Source organism: Eulemur rufifrons, chromosome 3 (genome assembly GCF_041146395.1).
Source record: "Eulemur rufifrons isolate Redbay chromosome 3, OSU_ERuf_1, whole genome shotgun sequence".
NCBI classification, from domain to species: Eukaryota; Metazoa; Chordata; class Mammalia; order Primates; family Lemuridae; genus Eulemur; species Eulemur rufifrons.
The window spans coordinates 86743987-86763290 of NC_090985.1; the positions used below are offsets into that span (position 1 = coordinate 86743987).

The 19304-nt window shown below is 39.0% G+C and overlaps 1 protein-coding gene across 13 annotated transcripts in view; it reads left to right on the forward strand.

The window, feature by feature from the left end:
• Positions 1 to 12289: 12289 nt before the first annotated feature.
• The window catches only part of ARFGEF1 (ARF guanine nucleotide exchange factor 1), a 149038-nt gene continuing 142023 nt past the window's right edge, over positions 12290 to 19304 (forward strand). For 11 of the 13 annotated variants that reach the window (XR_011233154.1, XM_069465538.1, XM_069465540.1 and 8 more), the window contains exon 1: positions 12290 to 12948. Coding sequence is in view for 8 of the 13 variants with exons in the window: in XM_069465538.1 (XP_069321639.1) it covers positions 12825 to 12948 (124 nt within the window). In the remaining 5 variants the exon portion in view is untranslated. The remainder of the gene's footprint in view (positions 12949 to 19304) is intronic. The other 2 variants (XM_069465543.1, XM_069465545.1) reach the window with 2 other exon arrangements.

Genomic DNA, 19304 nt, shown 5'->3' on the forward strand with positions numbered 1-19304 from the left:
AACCCATGTTGAGTTGTATAATTATTTCATTATGTATTGCAATGTAGTAATAATGGAAATAAAGTGCACAATAAATGTAATGTGCTTGAATCATGCTGAAACCATCCCACCTTCCCTGGTCTGTGGAAAGATTGTCTTCCATGAAAACAGTCCTGTTGCCAAAAAGGTTAAGGACCACTGTTCTACAGGGAAAAAACAAACAAACCAAAAAAATAAAAATAATAGTGTGTGCAATGATGATAAGTGATGGGGGGGAAAAGCAGAGTAAGGAGGGCAGAGAATGGGGAGTGGCTACTATACGTAGGGTGATCAAGGAAGGCCTTGTTTATCAGATGATGCTTGAGCAGAGAGCTGAAGGAAGTGAGCCTTGGTTTATCTGCAGGAACAGGATCCTGGGCAGAGGGAACAGGCGCAAAGATCTGGAAGCAGGGCATGATTTTGTTTCGGGAATAGTAAGGAGGCCAGTGTGGCCGGAGCTGAGCAAGCCAGGGAGAGAGTGGTAGCAGCTGAGCGATCATGGGATGGTGGTGATGGTATGTATGTGTTGTGCAGAGCCTTGTTAGGCCTCTGGCTCTTATTCTGAGTAAAATAGGAAGCCATTTGTCTTAGTCCACTTTGTGTTGCCATAACAGAATACCACAGACTGGGTAATTTACAAAGAAAAGAAATTTATTTCTTACAGTCCTGGAGACTGTGAAGTCCACGAGCATGGTGCTGGCACCTGTTGAGGGCCTTCTTGCTGTGTGGTCCCATGGCAGAAGGCAGAAGGGCAAGAGAGCACAGTGTGAAAGAGAGCAAAAGAGCAAGAGGGGGTCAAACTCACTTTTATAATGAGCCCATCCTGCAGTAAGTAGTCCACTCTCACAATGATGACATGAATCCACTCATGAGGGCTCTGCCACCTTAGTAGGCCCCACCTCCCAACACTGTTGCACTGGGGAGTAAGTACCCAACACATGGATTTTGGAGCACATATTCAAACCCTAACACTATTGAAGGATGTAGCACCCAGAAGTGATATGATTTGACTTCCCTTTTAGAAGAAGCATTCTTACTGTTGGGTAAATGGTGGTGGGATGGGGAAAAGGGCCGAAGCAGAGAGACTTGATTGAAAGTGGGTAGATGCTTATCAAGAGTTTCAGTCTATTTATGATTTGGCTTTTGAGACAGCTAATGGTTGCATCTTTCTGTGGGCCACCAATGATGGTTTTGTTCATATTATTGGGTTATTTATAGATTAATAGAAAATATATTACATTTTTATTTGTACCCAGGAGCTAGGATTTCCCTTTGACCTTAGGTTCTAGGGTCTTTCTAAGATTCCCATTGGTTCTTCACAATCTTCATGGAAGCCTGCTTAGTGCCCTTCTGCTCTCTACTCTGAAGGACCATCAATTTGCCTATCCTAGGACTTTGGCACTGTCTTCATCCAACTCCATCCTGCCCATTGGTGCAGTACTTCTCACACTTTGAAGTGCATATAAATCCCCTGGGGGGATCTTGTTAAAGTGCTAATTCTGATTCTGTAGGTCTTGGGTGGGGCACAAAGATTCTGCATTTCTGGCCAGCTTCCATGCTACTGGTCCCCAGACAATACTTTGAGTAGCAAGGTATCAGAATATTTGAAGGATCCTGCACACTGTAGGCATTCTTGTGAAGAAAAGAAAAAAATCAGACAAATGTGTACAATGAGAAATTTATTCCTCTATACACTTCTAAAGAATGAGAATATTGGACTCCAAGAAGGAACCTGAATTATTTTTATTTATTTATTTAATTTTTGAGACAGAGTCCCATTCTGTTGCCCGGGCTAGAGTGCCATAGCGTCAGCCTAGCTCACAGCAACCTCAAACTCCTGGGCTCAAGTGATCCTCCTGCCTCAGCCTCCCAAGTAGCTGGGACTACAGGCATGTACCACCATGCCCGGCTAATACATATATATGTATATATATATTTATTTAGTTGTCCAGCTAATTTCTTTCTATTTTTTAGTAGAGACTGGGTCTCACTCTTGCTCAGGCTGGTCTCAAACTCCTGAGCTCAAATGATTCACCCCCCTTAGCTTCCCAGAGTGCTAGGATTACAGGCGTGAGCCACCATGCTGAAACCGAGTTGTTGTTTCTTCTTTTCCCAGGCAATTAATTTTTAAAAAAAATATGTAGATACTCTTTATTGAAAAAGAAAGTGGGGTAATTTTAAATTGTAATTTCTTTTTGTGATAGTTAAAGCATTCACATGGTTCAATATGTGAAAAATATAAAATGGTCACAGTGATAAATCACAACTCTCACCCCCAAATCACCTAATGCCCCAGTTCTTCTGTATTCTTTCAGAGATAATCTAAGGCTTATAAGTAAATACACATGTATGCATCAATGTATGTGTGTATGTATATATATAAACTTCCCCCTTTCTTTCATAAATGATAGCATATTATGCCCACTATTCTGAAGTTTGCTTTTCGTACCTAACATATATTAGAGATCATTCCATACCAGTACATTAAAAGTGTCCTCATTCTCTATTATGACTACTTAGTATTCCACTAGCTGTATGTACCATAGTTTATTTAACTAGTCTAAATACATAGTTTTAAATTAATATAGTTGCAATTGACAACTCTAAAAACTGCAAATGAAAACAAATTATAATATAGTTTTCCAGCCACAGAGAAAACATATTTATACACAGATAAAGACTAAATTCTTATTATTCCTATAATGAATTCAATCTTTTCTTAAATGTTTCAAAAAATAAAAGACTTTGGTTAGCTACACATCAGTGGTGATATTTTAAAAGAAAACAATGTTGACTTCTTCCAGCATGTAAGAGATTCCCTTGGGATTCTGAATGGTGTGTTAGGAAATTGCAGAAACTGTTTCAGGTTGAAACAGTGGTAAGTCATCAAAAAGAGCTTTGAAAGTATGTGTTACTGGAGAGTTCTAAAAAAAATGTAACTTATTGCAGTGGAATCATTTTTGCACTTTAAGAGTCTCGCTTGCTTATAGGTGAGTGGAATTGTGCATAATTATCTAGAAAATTCAATCCACGGCCTAGCTGGATGATTTAGACTTTTTACTAACAAGACCTTCCTTCCCCCAGTACTATTTATATTTTTCTACTGCTTGATGTAGCAAACCTATGTTTCTTTTCAACTATGGAAGAAAAATCTCTAGAATTAATCATCTCTCTACCTTATATCCAGTGGGTTATGACTTAGTAGTCTCATAGAAGTAAAATTCAGATTTGGTGGTATTGAAAGTAGAGTTTAAAAAATACATATATCAGAGTGAAATTGACTTATTTTTGTGAACAGTTCTATGGATTTTAACACATTATGTAGAGTCATGTAACCACCACCACAATCAGAATACAGAACATGTCCATCACTCTCCTAAAATTACCTTGAGCTATCCCTTTATAGACATCTCCTACCTTCACATATGATAGCTGATTACTGATGTTTTCATCTCTACAGTTTTTGCCTTCTTGAGAATGTCATAGCAATGAATAATATGGTGTAAAAATTTTTGAGATTGTCTTCTTTCACTCAGTGTACTGTTTTTGAGATTCATCCAAGTTGTTGTATGTATGAGTAATTTGTTCTTTTGTATTGTGAGTCCTATTGCTTTATACAGATGTATCAGTTTGTCCATTTACTCAATGAAAGACAAAATTTGAGTTGCTTCCAGTTTTCAGTAAGTGTGAATGGAGTTGCTATAAACATAAGTGTACAGGGTTTTGTGTGAATATAAGTTATAATTTCCCTAGGGTAAGTATCTAGGAGTAGGAATGCTGGGTCACATGCTAAGTGTTGATTTAACTTTATAAGCAACTATCAAACTGTTTTCCAGAGTTGCTGTACCATTTTGCATTTCTGCCAGCAATGTATGAGAGTCTGGCACTTGATATCGTTGGTTTGTTTTATTTTGACCATTCTAATAGTTGTGTCGTAGTATCTAATTGTGGTTTTAATTTGCATTTCCTTAATGGTAATGATGTTGAACATCTTTTCTTATGCTTGTTTACCATTGTACATCCTTTTTAGTGAAGTATGTCTTCAAGTATTCAACCAATTTTTTAATGGGGTTGTTTGGTTTTTTCACTGTTGATTTTTGGGAATTTTAAAAATATGTACTCTAAATACAAGTCATTTGTTAAATGTGTAATTTTCAAAATTTTCTCCCATTTTTTTGTTCTTACCACTTCTACAAAGCAAAAGTTTAAATTTTGTGAAGTCCAATTAATAATTTTTTTCTCTTATGGATCATGCTTTGGTATTAGGTCTAAGAACTTTTTGCCTAATCCCAACTCATGAAGATTTTCTCCTGTTTATTTCTGCAAGTTTTATGGCTTTACATTTTATATTTAGATCTATGATCTATTTGGAATTAATTTTTGTATAAAGTGTGTCATTTAGATTGAGGCTCTTTTTTTTTCACATACGGATGTCTAAGTGTTTCAACATCATTTCTTAATATTCTTCACTGAATTGCCTTTGCACTTTTGTCAAAAATCAATTGGCTATATTTCTATGGGTCTATATCAGGACTTTCTATTCTTTTCTGTGATCTGTGTCTATCCCCTAGCCAACATTATACTATCCTGATTATCCTAACTGTATATTGTCTTAAAACTGGGTACTGTGATTCCTCTAATTTTATTCTTCTTTTATAAAGTCCTTATGACTATTCTAGTTATCTTGCCTTTTCATATAAATTTAAGAATCAGCTTATCTATAACTACAGGATTGGAATTGTGCTAACTCTACAGGTTAATTGACATCTTTATAATGTCTTCCAATCCATGAACATTTGTCTATTCATTTATTTAGATCTTTTTTGATTTTCTTCATCAGCATTTTGTTATTTTCACTGTATGGATCTTGAATGTGTTTTGTTAGATTTATAACCAAGTATTTCATTTTTTGGTTCTATTGTAAATGGAATTTTTAAGATTTTGGTTTTTAATTGTTAATTGATAAAATATAAAAATTGAATTTATTTTTATGCATTGACTTTGTATCCTGTGATCTTGTTAAACTCATTTGTAAGTTCTAGGAGGTTTTTTGTAGATTCCCTGGGATTTTCTAGATAGACAATTGTGTTGACTGTGAATAAGGACAGTTTGTTCTTCCATTCCAATCAACATGTGTTTTTCTTTTCCTTGCGTTATTGTACTGGCTAGGACTTCAGGATGATGCTGAGTAGGAGTTGTGAGAATGGACACCCTTATCTTGTTTCCATCTTAGTAATCAGTTTTTTGGCATTAAGTATGATGTTGGCTATAGTTGGTCTTTTTGAAGATGTCCTTTATCAGGTTGAGGATGTCTGCTGAGAGTTTTTAGTATGAATGGATGTTGAATTTTGTCAGATGCTTTTTCTGCATTGAATGATATGATCACGTAGTTTTTCATTTTTAGTCTGTCATTATAGTCAGTTATATTACTTGCTTTTCTAAAATTGAACCAGGTTGCATTCCCAGGGTGAACCTCCTATTGGTTGTGGTGTATCATTCTTTTTTGCATATTGCTGAATTTGATTTGCTAATATTTTGTGGAGGATCTTTGCATCTATATTCAGGAGAGATGTAGGTCTATAGTTTTCTTTTTGCACTGTTTTTATCTAGTTTGGGTTTTCAGGGTTGTGCTGACCTTATCCAATAAGCTGAGAAGTGTTCTTTTCTTTTGAAAGAGGTAGTATGGTGTTATTTTTTTTTCTTTAAATGTTTGATAGGATCTACTATTGAAACCTTCTTAGCCTAGAAATTCCTTTTTCTAGAAGGTTTTAAACTGTAAATTCATTTTCTTTAAAAGGTAGGTTTCTTCTTCTTTTTTTTTTTTTTTTTTTTTTGAGAGAGAGGTTCTCAGTCTGTCTTCCAGGCTGGAGTGCAGTGGTGCAATCATAGATCACTGTGGCCTCCAAATCTTAGAACTCCTAGGCTCAGGCGATTCTCCTGCCTACAGGCACACACCACCATGCCCAGCTAATTTATTTTTTAAAAATTTTCTTAGAGACAAGGTCTCACTATGTTGTTTAGGCTGGTCTTGAACTGCCAGCCTCAAGCTATCCTCCAGCCTCAGCCTCTGGAGTTGCTAGGATTACAGGCATGAGCCACCACACCAGCTCAAAAAGTAGGCTTTTGATAATAAATTTCCATTTTTAATTTTTTTGAAAAACCTGACCTCATCAGAGAGATTAATGCCCACTTAATTAGTCATCATTATTTAACACTCAGTTCAATGTACTAGCTGTTTAAAAAGAAAGAGATGTGGTCCTGCCTTAAAATAATTATAGCACAATGTTGGTGAAAAGGCATTTTCAAACAGGTATTTACAAATACCTAAGAAGAAATAGGACAGAACAATGCTTGAAGAGCATGCATGGACTTTGGCATGTGGCAAACTTATATTTAGTTCTGCCACACAGTAACCTTGGGCAATTGATGTCACGTCTCTAACTTTTCTCATCTATAAGAGAGGAGGAATAATAATAATAATAATAATGATACATATATCACTGAGTTACATAAGGATTAAGTGACTTAATGCTTGTCAAGGGCTTCATACATAGTAAATACCTCATAAGTAATAGCTATCATTAGTGTGACTTTACAGGAGAAATTACAATGTGTATAGGAAAGTAGAGAATAGTACTATAGATTGGAAGACTTGCTGCCTCCCTAGAGAATTGCATAACTTAAAGACTCTAAGAAAATTTAAGAGCTTATACTTTCAATTTTATTATTCTGTAAAACATTAGCACTAGATGGTTCAAAATTCATGGAAAATCCTATTACTTCCAACTTCTGGCTCTAGATTTATAATTTTTTTCCAAACACATTCTGTTTGGAACATTCTCTTTGATTATCAAATACCATCTGATAGTCTCTTATTCAACAAAAATTTGTTTTTTTCCTATCTTTTCTTTCCAAATCAAATTCTTCAATCTACCATGCTCACCCTCTTGTCTGCCCTGTCCAATGAATTGATACTTTTCCTGCATGACAATGAGCAGAATCTACAAGTTTAAAGACACATTTATTTATCTCCTTAATAAACAAGATGAAAACAAAAAGACTGCTAAAAGCAGAATATCAAATTAGCTTACAAGCCTCTTCACATAAAAAGCAAGAAAGCACACTTGATTTACTTTGGAGATGGCCTTTCTTCTATTAGTCATGCCATTATTGTGGTCTCAGCAAAACTGATTATGTTTCTGCGTAATCAATGTTTCTCATCTTTTACTACGTTGCCTGCCTTATTTTTTTCTTGTATGCCTGGTCTTCAAAAATTTAGTCTGATTAAATACTACTGTGGATATATAGTTGGGTGTAAAGTGTGAGGTAGACTGATGCTGTAAGAAGGCAGAGAAGGGAGGGAATAGTGTTGCTGGAGGTAGAAGTAAAAAAACTTTTAGGAGGGGATGGAATTTCAAAGAGGCTTTGAAGGCTGGAAAGTCTTTGGGGAGAACAAACAAGAGAAAGGTGGCAGTGAGGGCTCTGGATTGCTGAGAAAAAACAAACAGGCACGTAGGTGTGGATAAACTTGGTGTTTATAAAGATATATTTCTTGGGGCTAGAAAGAAGGAAGGAGGAGGATTTGGAGAGGGGAATGGGTTGGAACTTGAGTGCCCATATGTGCATATCAGGGGAAGAGGGAGTGGGAAATTACCATAAAAGACAGACTAAACTGTTACAGAGGTAGTACAGCTTACTTAGTTGTTTAGGGTATAGGCTCCGGGCTTTCCAAATTGTAATTCTGGCTCCACTGCCTATTAATTGTATGAATTGGGCAAGTTAACTAAATTCTCTGTCTCAGTTTCTTCATCTCTAAATTAGGGATAATAATGGAACCTTCTTCATTTGGGTTGTTGTGCCTGGCTTGTATTAAGTTTTATAAAAATATTAACTATTACCATTACTATTGAGAAGTTAGTTGGAAAGTGGAGGATAGCAGAATATGCCACCCCAAAACATGCCAATTTGGTATATTATCTTGAACTAAAAGCAATTTAAAAGCAGATAAAAGCAAAGCTCTCTGGCCTCCCCCTATTTGCCTAAAAACAGGACATAAGTTTGCCCGTTTGCCCCCCCACCCCCACCAGGAAGGACAGAAGTTGGTCACTGGAGACCACTCTAGACCCTTATTAGCCTAGAGACCTGTCAGAGGAAGCTACATAACAAAGTTTACTAACTAGCCTTCATCTGCTACTAGTTCTCTCATATATTTATTACTACTCAGTAGTAAATATATTTGCTACTTTAGAAACTCAAAGTCCTTTTTCTTTAAAAATTTATTGTTCTTTTGTTAAGATGCCATATAAATCCAAGTTCTAACCACCCCTTTGAATTACTCCCATTGGTATATACCATGCACATGTTAATAAATGTTTGCTTTTCTCTTGCTAATCTGTCTTTTGTTACTCTAATTTGCAGGGCCTCAGCCAATGAACTTAAGATGAGTAGAGGGAAGAATAATTTTTTTCCTGCCCCTACAAAAGTCAAGGGTCAGATTAGGGTATGTTTTGAAAGGTAACAGAATTATTAGTGAGATCATGTGAGAGACTACTGGAGGCATTTTAGTTTTTTTTTTAGTTCAGTGAACATGATGCTGTGTTTTTGATGTTAACTAATACTAGCTTTTAACATCAATCAAATACACTCAGCATTAAAATTTTATTAAGATTTTAATTTTTATGTTACACTGCATTTATATCTATATTTAACAGGACAATGATAAAGCATACTAACAAAGATGCTAAAACCAGATCAAAGTCTTTTATTGTTAAATATTATTTGACTCTTTGGAACCCAAGTGGGAAAAGCCACAGCAGTCAGTATACAGCAAAGTTACAAATGAAAGGGAAAATGATGAGGGGTAATTAGGTGATAGGAAGGTGAGATTTCAAATTGAGAGGCAAAATGGACTCAAGAAAGCAATTATATATCAGAAAAACATTTTAAAATTTAGAGGATGATAGGTATTTTAGAAATTCAGAAATGGAATTTGGTTTGAAAACTACAGGAGTCAAATGCAAGGGAATACTGAGAATGGATTTATTTAAATAGTTGAATAAGCACCAAATAACATTATTAATAAAAAGCAAAACGAATCATTTACAGGGAAATATATTCACAATTTCATGTAAAAATTGTCTGAGCTTGGCACCCCCATATACTTGTCAATGAAAGACTGAGAGTATTATCTTCCCTTTTTTCTTCCAAGAATATCGGCTTTATTCTAGAGGCTTACCCTAATTTTGCTCCAGATCAGAATTAGTATCTTGAATTTCAAGTGGGTAAGAGTGCTCACCTCCCAAGACTACTCCCACGATACTCTACCTCACCCCGAATCACCACCACCTTTTGGGTGAAGTTCTAAACCTAGCAAGAGAGAAGGATGAATTGTCCTTTAAGAGAACAGAAGGTGGAAATCATTCCTTCTAGAAGGCTTATGTCATATCCCAGAGGAGTTGATTTGTCTAAAACTGAAAACTGCACATCCACCCTCAAATCTTCTAGTCCAGCCTATCTCCACACGGTGGCATTTTATCTATTCACTGGCTCCTATCAGAACCCTGGCATTCATTTGTGACCTCTTTCTCTCTCTTACTTTCACTTCAATTCATTAAGTCCTGTCCATTATGCCATCAAAGTATTCTCAAATCTGTCTACTTTGCTCTATCTCCACTGCCCCCACTGCCTCCCTGGACTATCTAACTTTTATGCAAATTAGCATCTGCCCCTTCTCCTGGGCAGATGCTAGGGCTGGATTTCAGCCTCACTTCCGCCCTCGTGCAGGGCTTGATCTCTATAATCCTGCTTGGTTACCCTGGACCCCAGCCCAGGTCATCCTGCATTGTTGTAATCAATTCCTCACTGTTCTGCCTACATCCTTGCTTGTCCCCCTCCAATCCATTCTTCACAGAACAGAGGGACTATTTTAAAATCATCAATCTGATCACTTCACCCCCTACTTAAAACCCTTCAGTGGATTTCCATTGCTATTGGGATGAAATCCCAAATCCTTAACATGGCCTGCAAGGTTCTGTATGATCTGGTTCCTGGCTCCCTCTTCATCCTTACTAATACCATTTCCTCTTGATCCTAACTTTGAGCCACAGTTCCTTGTTTCCTAAAACTTGCCAAGCTTCCCACCACCCCAAGAGACTTTGCCTGGGAAGTTCTTTATGACTTAGTTTGACTAATGTCTACTCTTCCTTCAGGTCTCAGTTTAAACGTTACTTCTTCAGAGAAGCCATTCCTGAATCCATAACCTACAGTAGATTACCTCACAACACTCTATTCTTCAATCATGCTTAATACATTGTAATTATATATTCACTAGTGATATATTTGTTTAATATTTCTTTCTCTATTATATATTTAATTAGCCCAGTGTCTTTCAGTTATCCAAGTTTCTACTCAGCTAGTTTATACAAAGGCCATCTCTATGCCAGCAATATAGTAGATGCTGGGCATATGGAAGTGAATAGACAGATGAGGTCCCAGTTCCTATGAGGGAAACATGCAACCAATGAATGAGCCAGCAAGCATACAAGATGATTACAGATTGTGATATCTGCTGTGAGGCAGACTGTGAACTCCTCCAGGGTAGGGATCTCTGTCTGTATTGCTCATTAATGATCTCAAACATGTTGTTTAGGATAAAGCTGGCTGCTAAACATAACTGAAGAATTTACTTTGTTCATGTAAAGTCTAAAACAGGTATTTCTAATGGGTGGATGGTTCTCCTTCAAGAGCAATCCAGGGACTCAGGGATGCCTTCTAACTTGTGGTTCTGCCATCTTTAGCATGTGGCCATAGAAGTGGAAAGAGCATGGAAGATTGCTTTTTTTTTAATTGTTGTTGTTTGTTTGTTTTTAATGGGTTAAGCCTGGATGGCTACACCTAACTTCAAGGGAGGCTGGGGAATGCAATGCACCTCTGTATTAAGGAAGAAAAGTAAATGGATTTGGTGATCATCTAGTTCCTTTAATAGCACCTGGCACAATACTTGCATTATGAAGAAACAAAGATAAATTAGAAATGGAGATTGCTCTCAAAAAGTTTATAATCTATTAAAGTGTACATGGAAATCAATATTACATTTGATCTGGCAGAATGAATTTCTAATTTCTAGAAATCTAGAGATGGTCTTTAAAATGAAATTAATAAACCTTTTTGTTTCTCAGGACAATAAAATTTTTAAAAATTAATCTATTTGTCTACTTTAATTCAGGGTCACCTTCCAGTTTTCCATTTTTTATTTCCTATAGTTTTTAGCCTGTTCCAAATTTTGTCACTTCACAGCTCCTCCTTAGGTTTGGATGGTTGTATTAGGACAAGTCCATTGTCAAGGCAATCTAACAATAGTGAAAGATATCCTAACATTTAGGGACTCGGTGTGGATGGAGCCACACAGTAGATTGGAACTTGGAGACATGCCCCTAGATCACCACATAAATTGTTTGCTTATATTTTTATGGTATTCTTTATAATTTTCTGCTCAGAAGGAAACATTGCAGAAATTTGAATTCTACTCTCGTGTTAAAGCACATACATGGTCACCTGTGTGTTACTTTGTTCTTAAAGCTTTTCCATTCTGAAACTGTTTACATTTTACATGTCCTGGACTGAATGTTAATATTAAAGGCACAGAAACACAGGACTCTAAGGGATCTCGTTCTGAAGCATTTACCCTAACTTCAGATTCAATTCAGAAAGCACCTGAAATCTAGAGTTCGATTTATCCTACAGAGAGATGGAAAAGTGAAATATTTCTGAACCCTTGTCAATTGGTTTTAGCTTACTTTTCCCAAATGATAATCCTCCCTGAGGTAGTCGGAGAGCACGGTCCTGGATAGCAGTTTTGTGCGCCGGGGAACGAATTTTAGAGTCGAGTGCGTCAGGTGGACACCAGTGCGGCTGAAAACGGGCGATGTTCCTGTGACCCCTGAACGGGAAAGGACTGCACTCCCACCAGAAAGTTGGAAAAAGGGGACAGGGTAGCCAGGAGTTCTGTTCACCCGGCGGGAGTAGGGTGTCCGGAGATCCCTGGTCCCGCAGCAGGGCAGCCCGCAGGAGCCCCGAAGTGCGCGGCACGGCACGGCGCCGCAGGACGCCCGCCACGCCCCGCGCCGCCCCGCAGGCGAACGCAGGAAGCGGCGAGGCCCCGCCGGGCCGCCGTAGCGCTGCATCTCGGGCCGCTCCTCCCGCGCCGCCCTCCGCCCCCAGCCTCCCGGCGCCGCGACAGCTCTGGGCAGGCAGCGCCGCCGCCGCCGCCGCTTCCTCCTCTGCAGCCGTTCGGCCGCTGCGTGACGCGTCGTTTCCTCCCAACATGGCGGCCGGGGCAGGTCGGCGGTGATGGAGGCCAGGCATCGGCCGCGGCGGGTGCTAATCCCCACAGTAGCCAGGGCAGCCCTGCTCTCGCCGGGCCTCTGAGCTGCCGCCGCCGCCTCGTCCCTTGGCTCCTGCCAGACGGCCGCCTGGGCCGGGCTCCCTCACCGCCGCCGGGCCGGAGGGACGCGTGAGGGGGGCGGCCAGGAAGGGACCCCCGGGCCAGGTCTAGAAGCGGAGGCGCGACGGGCGCGGCCCTCGAGGGGCGGCTTCTCGGGGGTGGCGAGGACCTCGACGCCCCTTGCCGGTACCACGACTGGTCCCGCTCGCCCGCCCCTTTCTGATCCTGTCGCTGCCCTCCACGCCTCCTCTCCCCCACTTCCACCCCCTCTCCTTTTTCTCTTCTCTTCCTCCCCCTCCTCCTCCTCCCCTCCAGCCGTTGGGAGCCGCGGGTCGGACGAGCCGCCGCCTCCTTCTTTGCGTCCATGTATGAGGGGAAGAAGACGAAGAACATGTTCCTGACCCGGGCCCTGGAGAAGATTTTGGCCGACAAGGAAGTGAAGAAGGCGCATCACTCCCAGCTGCGCAAAGCTTGCGAGGTGGCGTTAGGTGAGTGGGGAGGAGGCCTGGGAATGGCGGGGGTGGGGGTGAGGGCCCGGGGCGGCCCGCAGGAGGTGGGGTCGCCTGGGAGCTCGCCCTAGGCCCCCGTCGCTGACCTCTTGGAGCCCTCGCGGAGCTCTCTGCTGTCTGGCTGGAGTTGACAGTAACTCGGCTGTATGTGGGGCAGAGGCGAGGTAGAGGAGGAGGGGCAGTTAGCTGGGCTCCGGGACCGCAGCAGGGCTTAGGATCGCGGGGCACCTGGGTTCGAGGGATCGACTAGAGAGTGTGAGAGGACCTTGCGGTGCGGACAGGATACCACCCTTTGTGATGAAGCAGAAGATGAGCTGTTGTTTATTAGCTTGGAAATTGAGGTGGGGCCGATATGTCAAGATTGGGCGTGGGAAGGGCTCCATATCGTAATTACAATAACTTTATTCTTTGGTGTGATACTTTGAGAAGATAGGCTGAAGTTGTTCCCTTGTTGACAGTCTTGAGAAAGGGTTTGCAAGAGGTGCAGCCCGTTCTGACATCTCTCCGCCTCCGCCACAGGAAAAACATAGAGTAATGTGTATCTGACTGGGCTGACCTGGAAGAACAAGACCAGTGGTTAAGGGGTGGGGGTGGGGGTAGCCATATAAAAGCGGGGAAGGAAAGAACCTTTAGATAAACTGGCTTTAGGTGACGGGAAGGGAGGGTTTGAAATGAGGAAAATGAAAAAGACAATGACACCCACCAGCCACATGTCTGGACAGTGGCAGCTGCTCTCAAGCTTGAATTGTGATTTATAGTTCAGACGGAAGAGATCTAGTGTAATGAAGCCCGCAGCAGGAAAAATCCAAACAATACCTATAGGGAGGTTAGGCAGATACGGAATTGTTAAGGGGGAAACACTGATAGATCTATTGCCTACATCAAAGATGAAATAGTTTGAGAGCCCAGGACATTTAACACAAAGATGAATTCCTAATGCTTACACTTTATTTTATGGAACTGGAAATAGACTAGGTCAAATTGGCAAGAAAAGGAAGCTTGTTAAATGGGCTTTGGAAAAAAAGCATTCTTAAAGGGGGAAAAATCCATAACTTAAGCATGCTAAAATTAAAGGCTCAAGATAGCTTAAAATTAGCTTTTAGTTATTAAAATAAATGTAAGTCTAGTATTTAACTTGGTATAATATCTATATAGTTATTTCCTTAAAATTGTTGATGTGAAAAACATTATGGAAGAAATTTCACCTTCAAAATTTTGTATCTTTAGAATAATGGGCTTAAGTTTATTTTTTTATCATCTTCATGGATAAAGTTTCTATTTTGTTGTAGCTAACAAAAGACTGTTCCAGATGTATGAGAAGAATGTTGTATAGAGGTAAAAACGGAAATTATATCTGGGTCCTAAAAGGAATAATTATTAAATTGGGGTGGGATCAGGGAGAAAGTGATTTTAGGATTTTTAAAAGAATTGTTATATGTAGGTTTATGACTAACTTGCAGGTTAAAGAACTTAAGTGATTCAAATTAAAGTTTTAGTTTTTGACAATTCAGATTTTTCCATGTTAGATTATATATACATATATTGGATTTCAGGGGTACAAGTGTTTTTGGTTAGAATATATTTTTAATATGATGAATTATAAGTGTCAAACTGAAGAAATTAAGTGCTTTGTGTGTGTATGTATTTTCCTCTCCAAAATGGTAACATAAGTAAGCATGTTTTAATGGAGAGCTCACTGGAATGAGAGTCTGGGATCCTGGGTTTAAATCCCAGTTCTGTTTCATTATCTGCGTTATTAGGCAAGTCTCTGGGCCTTAAGTTTCTTCTCTGTAAAGCTAGGATATTGAACTTAATGATTGTATGATCACATTCCCTCTAGTGAGCCATGAATGTGAATGTACTGTTCTGTTAACTTGTGCATTGAATATTCCTGCTACTCTTGAGTGGCATGTTTAGAGGGCCTATAGCTCTCTAAGTGGTCCTTGCCATTTCCAGAGGTAGGAATTACTTGGTGCTGTGTGTGCCAGCTGCATCAGTTGTCTGTTCCAGATTTTTACCAGTTTTTGCCTTTTTACCCCTTCCATATGGTTAGTAGAAGCTTATTACGAGGAATGTGGCTACTTAGGCAGGGGCTAGGCACCAGAGTACTTTCTTTACTTGTGGTGTGTAAGACCTTTTTTCCACATTTCATAAAAGTTACGTTTAGCCTCCTACAAAGCAAAATCTCAGCAATCTCGTGGTGGCTAATCCCTAGTGAACTTTATTTCTTCACTTCAGTTATCCATCAACAGTATCGCCAAACGTAAGTTGATAGGGTAACCCATTTCATCTTTGCAGAAAGTGTAATATCTTGCAGGCAGATAGTATCCCCTAATATGTGTTGTCCCTGGAAACTATTATAGATCTCCCTTCTCTTCACTATTGAGACTGGGCCAGGTCCACTTTGGTCTCTTGATAATTTGTGTGGCTATTAAGCAGGATGGGAAAGTAAACTGGAATGTACTGATTTGGTCATCCTGGGTTTATAGATTGTGAGTGGGTGAGGATTTCATGGTAGAGGTACAGAGTCATTTTATGGGTGTTTTTATAACCCTTCTAAATACGCCTGTGTGTATTCATTCTCCTCTCAAATATTTATTGAGTACCTACCATGGAGCTGAAGATAGACAGTAAACAAGAAAATATATATACTATGTAAGACTTTTAATTCTTTTTTGTTTGAAAATCATTTTATTGGCATGTGAGTAGATTTCAGAGCATTGGTATTCAAAATTAGTTCAGGCATCTTTTATCATAATGGCCAATTAGTAATAGATTTTCTGTAAATCATACTTATGAGATTACATTTTATCATGTATTCTTTAAGTGATTTTTTTTTTTTGCTAAAAAGTATAACTTTTAGGGAACATCATCTAGATTAGGGGAGATCTTACAGCATTAAAACAGAATCCATTCTCAAGACACTATATAAAGAACTTTTATTTTCACAAAAAGAAAAACAGATAAATGTTTAAGGGGTATGCAGAGTCATTTAAAACTTTTTTCAGATTTTCTTATGTCAGACTTTGTTTTGAAGAATGGTTTTAAAACCAAAAGAAACTAACTCTCCCTAAGCCCGGAACATTGTTACAACTAATGTGAAGCCCAGGGGCTAGGAGCAGCTCTAGGTTGCCCTCTCTTGCTACCTGCCCTACTACAGCTCTCTGCAGAGTGAGGGAGTCTAGGCTGCCCTAGCTTAGCCTGATCCATTCCTGCTGTCGAGAATCCTGAATTAAAAATAGTCTGGCCATCTGCTGGCAGATGAGACAACAGCTGAGCTATTTTTAGTTTCAAAGAATTTAGGATTGTTGCGGGATTGGGCTTGAAGGTAGCATTGTTTGTCTCTTGGGGATGGTGTAGTTGGGACTTATTCCAATCAGGCCTCCAAGTTTCAGGAGTTTCTTTGATGTTAGGGCTGTAACTAGTTCATCTTCCGCTTTCTGGCATTGGATATCTATGAAGCTACTCTGCAAATGTTAGGATGAAAGAGTTCAAGGTTGGAAACTGGCACTGATAACAGAATAGGAGTGAAAGGGGTAACCAGAAGAAGGTTTTAAATGGAAAGGAGGCATATAAAGGCAGTGATAAAGATGTATTCCTGCAGGAATATGGGGGAATGATGGAGACAGAGAAAATATTGTTAGGAAAATAATTTTTGTATCAATATGAATTTATATTGTTCATCATATTATGAAGTGATCCTACTGACTTAGTTTTCTTATATGAGTCTGTTACCTATAATTTTAGTTCCCCCTGGACATATAATATTGGGACTCAAATGTTACAGAACTTGCTTCCTTCTGCCCCTCTAATCCCACTCTTACTTTGATTGGTGGTAGTATAAAAAAGGGATATGTGGGTGGAGGGGAAATTATTTGAGTGCTCTTGGCCCTGGTTTTACAGTACTTTAGCAACTATTAATTTTTGTCATTCTTCACCATTTATGGAAAAATGACTTATTCTCAAACAATATCCTGCCATCAGTGAACATCTTAATTATAATTTAAATCCATTAACAATTCTCCTTTTAAACCTTCCTTGATATCAAAATAAAAGGTGTTTTCAGTAAGCCAGGCTGCCTGAATTTTGGGGATGGCTAGGAAAAAAGAGTATAATAAATGAAATGACTGAAAGAAAGATACTATTTGCATTTGTTGTTTTCTTTCGTATTTCAGATTGGTTTTAGGGGCTCTTTCTCCAGGATAGTATTGAATAAAATAAATGTCATAAAGCCCAAGTTCTTGGAGAAGATTTTTGAAAAAAGTAAATTTGGGTTGAAAAAATAAGTTTGGGTTACAGTGTGTAATCTGTTTCCATTTTGGAAATTTACAATGCACATGAATATAGTTAGGATTCTGAAAAGTCCTTCAGGAAAGAAACCTGCTCAATTTTGTTTAATGAAGTTTTTCCTAAATTTGCTTGACACTTTTCAGTGACTGTTAACTCAGATAACTCCCCTAGGACACATTGTTCCTTGGAACTTACTTTGGGATACTGTTTAAGGGGACAGAAAGGCAAAGTAGGTACAATATTTCTAACTACTGATGAGACCATCTTCCAGAAGAGTCATGTGTTTTGGGAAAGCAGCAGTCCTGTTGATGGTATGGGAAGAAGAAAGTCAGAAATAAGGAGCAGTTGGAATGTTCACTGACTGGCTCTTTCTTTCCTACCCCATCTAGTGGCAGGTAACCAGTTTCTTTCTCTTGATAAAGTTTAACTTACACAGAGAAAATTGTGAATGGGAAATAATTTGAGGAAATATTTGTCATAACATTCCTCATATAATGGAGGAGGGATATTTGAAAAGGAAAAATACATGAGTAAATTATTATTGCCATTCCAAACTAGGTATATTCTTTATTCCGATGTTTGTTGAGCTCCTTGTATGTGCCAGATACTGTTTCAGTGCTGGGCATACAGCAGTGAACCAAACATGCTTTCATTGAATTATAAATTCCAGTGGGATAAGGGTGATAGTAACAAACTAATATGTATTATATTGTGAGGTGGTTATCTGAAGAAATAGTTGAGAAGGGTAAAGGAAAAAGCACAGGAGTGCTACTTTAGGATAGGGTTTTCAGGAAAGGCTTCTCTGTGAGATGACTTTTGAACAGAGAAGTGACATAAGTGAGAGATTCAGCTTTCAGATACCTGGATGAAAACAGAAACAGGAAACAGCAAGATAAGTGTGTGCTTGGTGTGGTTCAGGCTGCAAAGAGGCTTGTATGGCCGGGAGAGAGATGGGGAATGGTAGGAGAGGAGGGCAAATTTGGGATTTTAGGGATGGCACATTTACATTTTTAAAGGCTTACTCTGGTAAGAGTTGATGGAGACTTAGACTAGGTTGGTGGTAGTGGAAGGGGTGAGAATTGTTTAAATTTGGAATATATTTTGAAAAAATATATTTTTGCTTTATGGATTTGTTGAGTGACAAAGGAAATGATGATATCCAGTCTTGCAGCCAGAGCTTCGGGTTGATTATAGATGACATTCACCTCAATGGAGAACACAAGGATAGAAAAAGCCTTTGCAAAAATAGGTTTTTATATGGTAAAACATTTTCATCTTGCATTCTGCATATATTTTAGGATTTTTTAATGATAGAATTTCCTAATGATATAATAGGATATTTTCTACTGAGAATGACACAAAACAACTTCAAATTTGAGATGTCAGGTTTTTTTCAGTGATGTTTTTTTCCCCCGAGGAAATAAGCCTTTCACTTGTTTGATTCCTTCCTGGAATAGGAACTTTGCATATGTAATTAGTTAAAGATCTTGGGGTGAAATTTAGAACCTTAATTAATTTAGGGCCTTGAGGTGGGCCCTAAATCCAATGACTGGTGTCCTTTTAAGAAGAGGAGGGGACACCGAGGCACACAAAGGAAGAAAGCTGTGTGAAAATGGAGGCAGAAATTGGAGTTATGCTGCCACAAGCCAAGGAATGCCAAGAGTCACCAGAAGTTAGGAAGAGACAAGGAGCGGAATTCTTCCCTGGAGCCTCAGATGTGTCATAGCTCTGCTAACACCTTAGTATTAGACTTCTGGCATCCTGAACTGTGAGACAGTAAATTTCTGTTGTTTTAAGCCACCAAATTTATGGTAATTTGTTAAGGCAGCCCTTGGAAATGAATGAAAGTTCCTTTTATCCTAACTTTTCAGACCCAGTTTAATTTCTTTATTTGAGCTTCCTTATACAGAGTATGCCATATATTTGTTTATGTAATCAAATACTGTATTTGGCTCATCTCTGATTGTTTCATGAATCTAGAAAGCAGTTATTCTCAGCCTTTAGCGTGTGTTAAGTAGAGTCTCCTGAAAAATTTCTTAACGGAG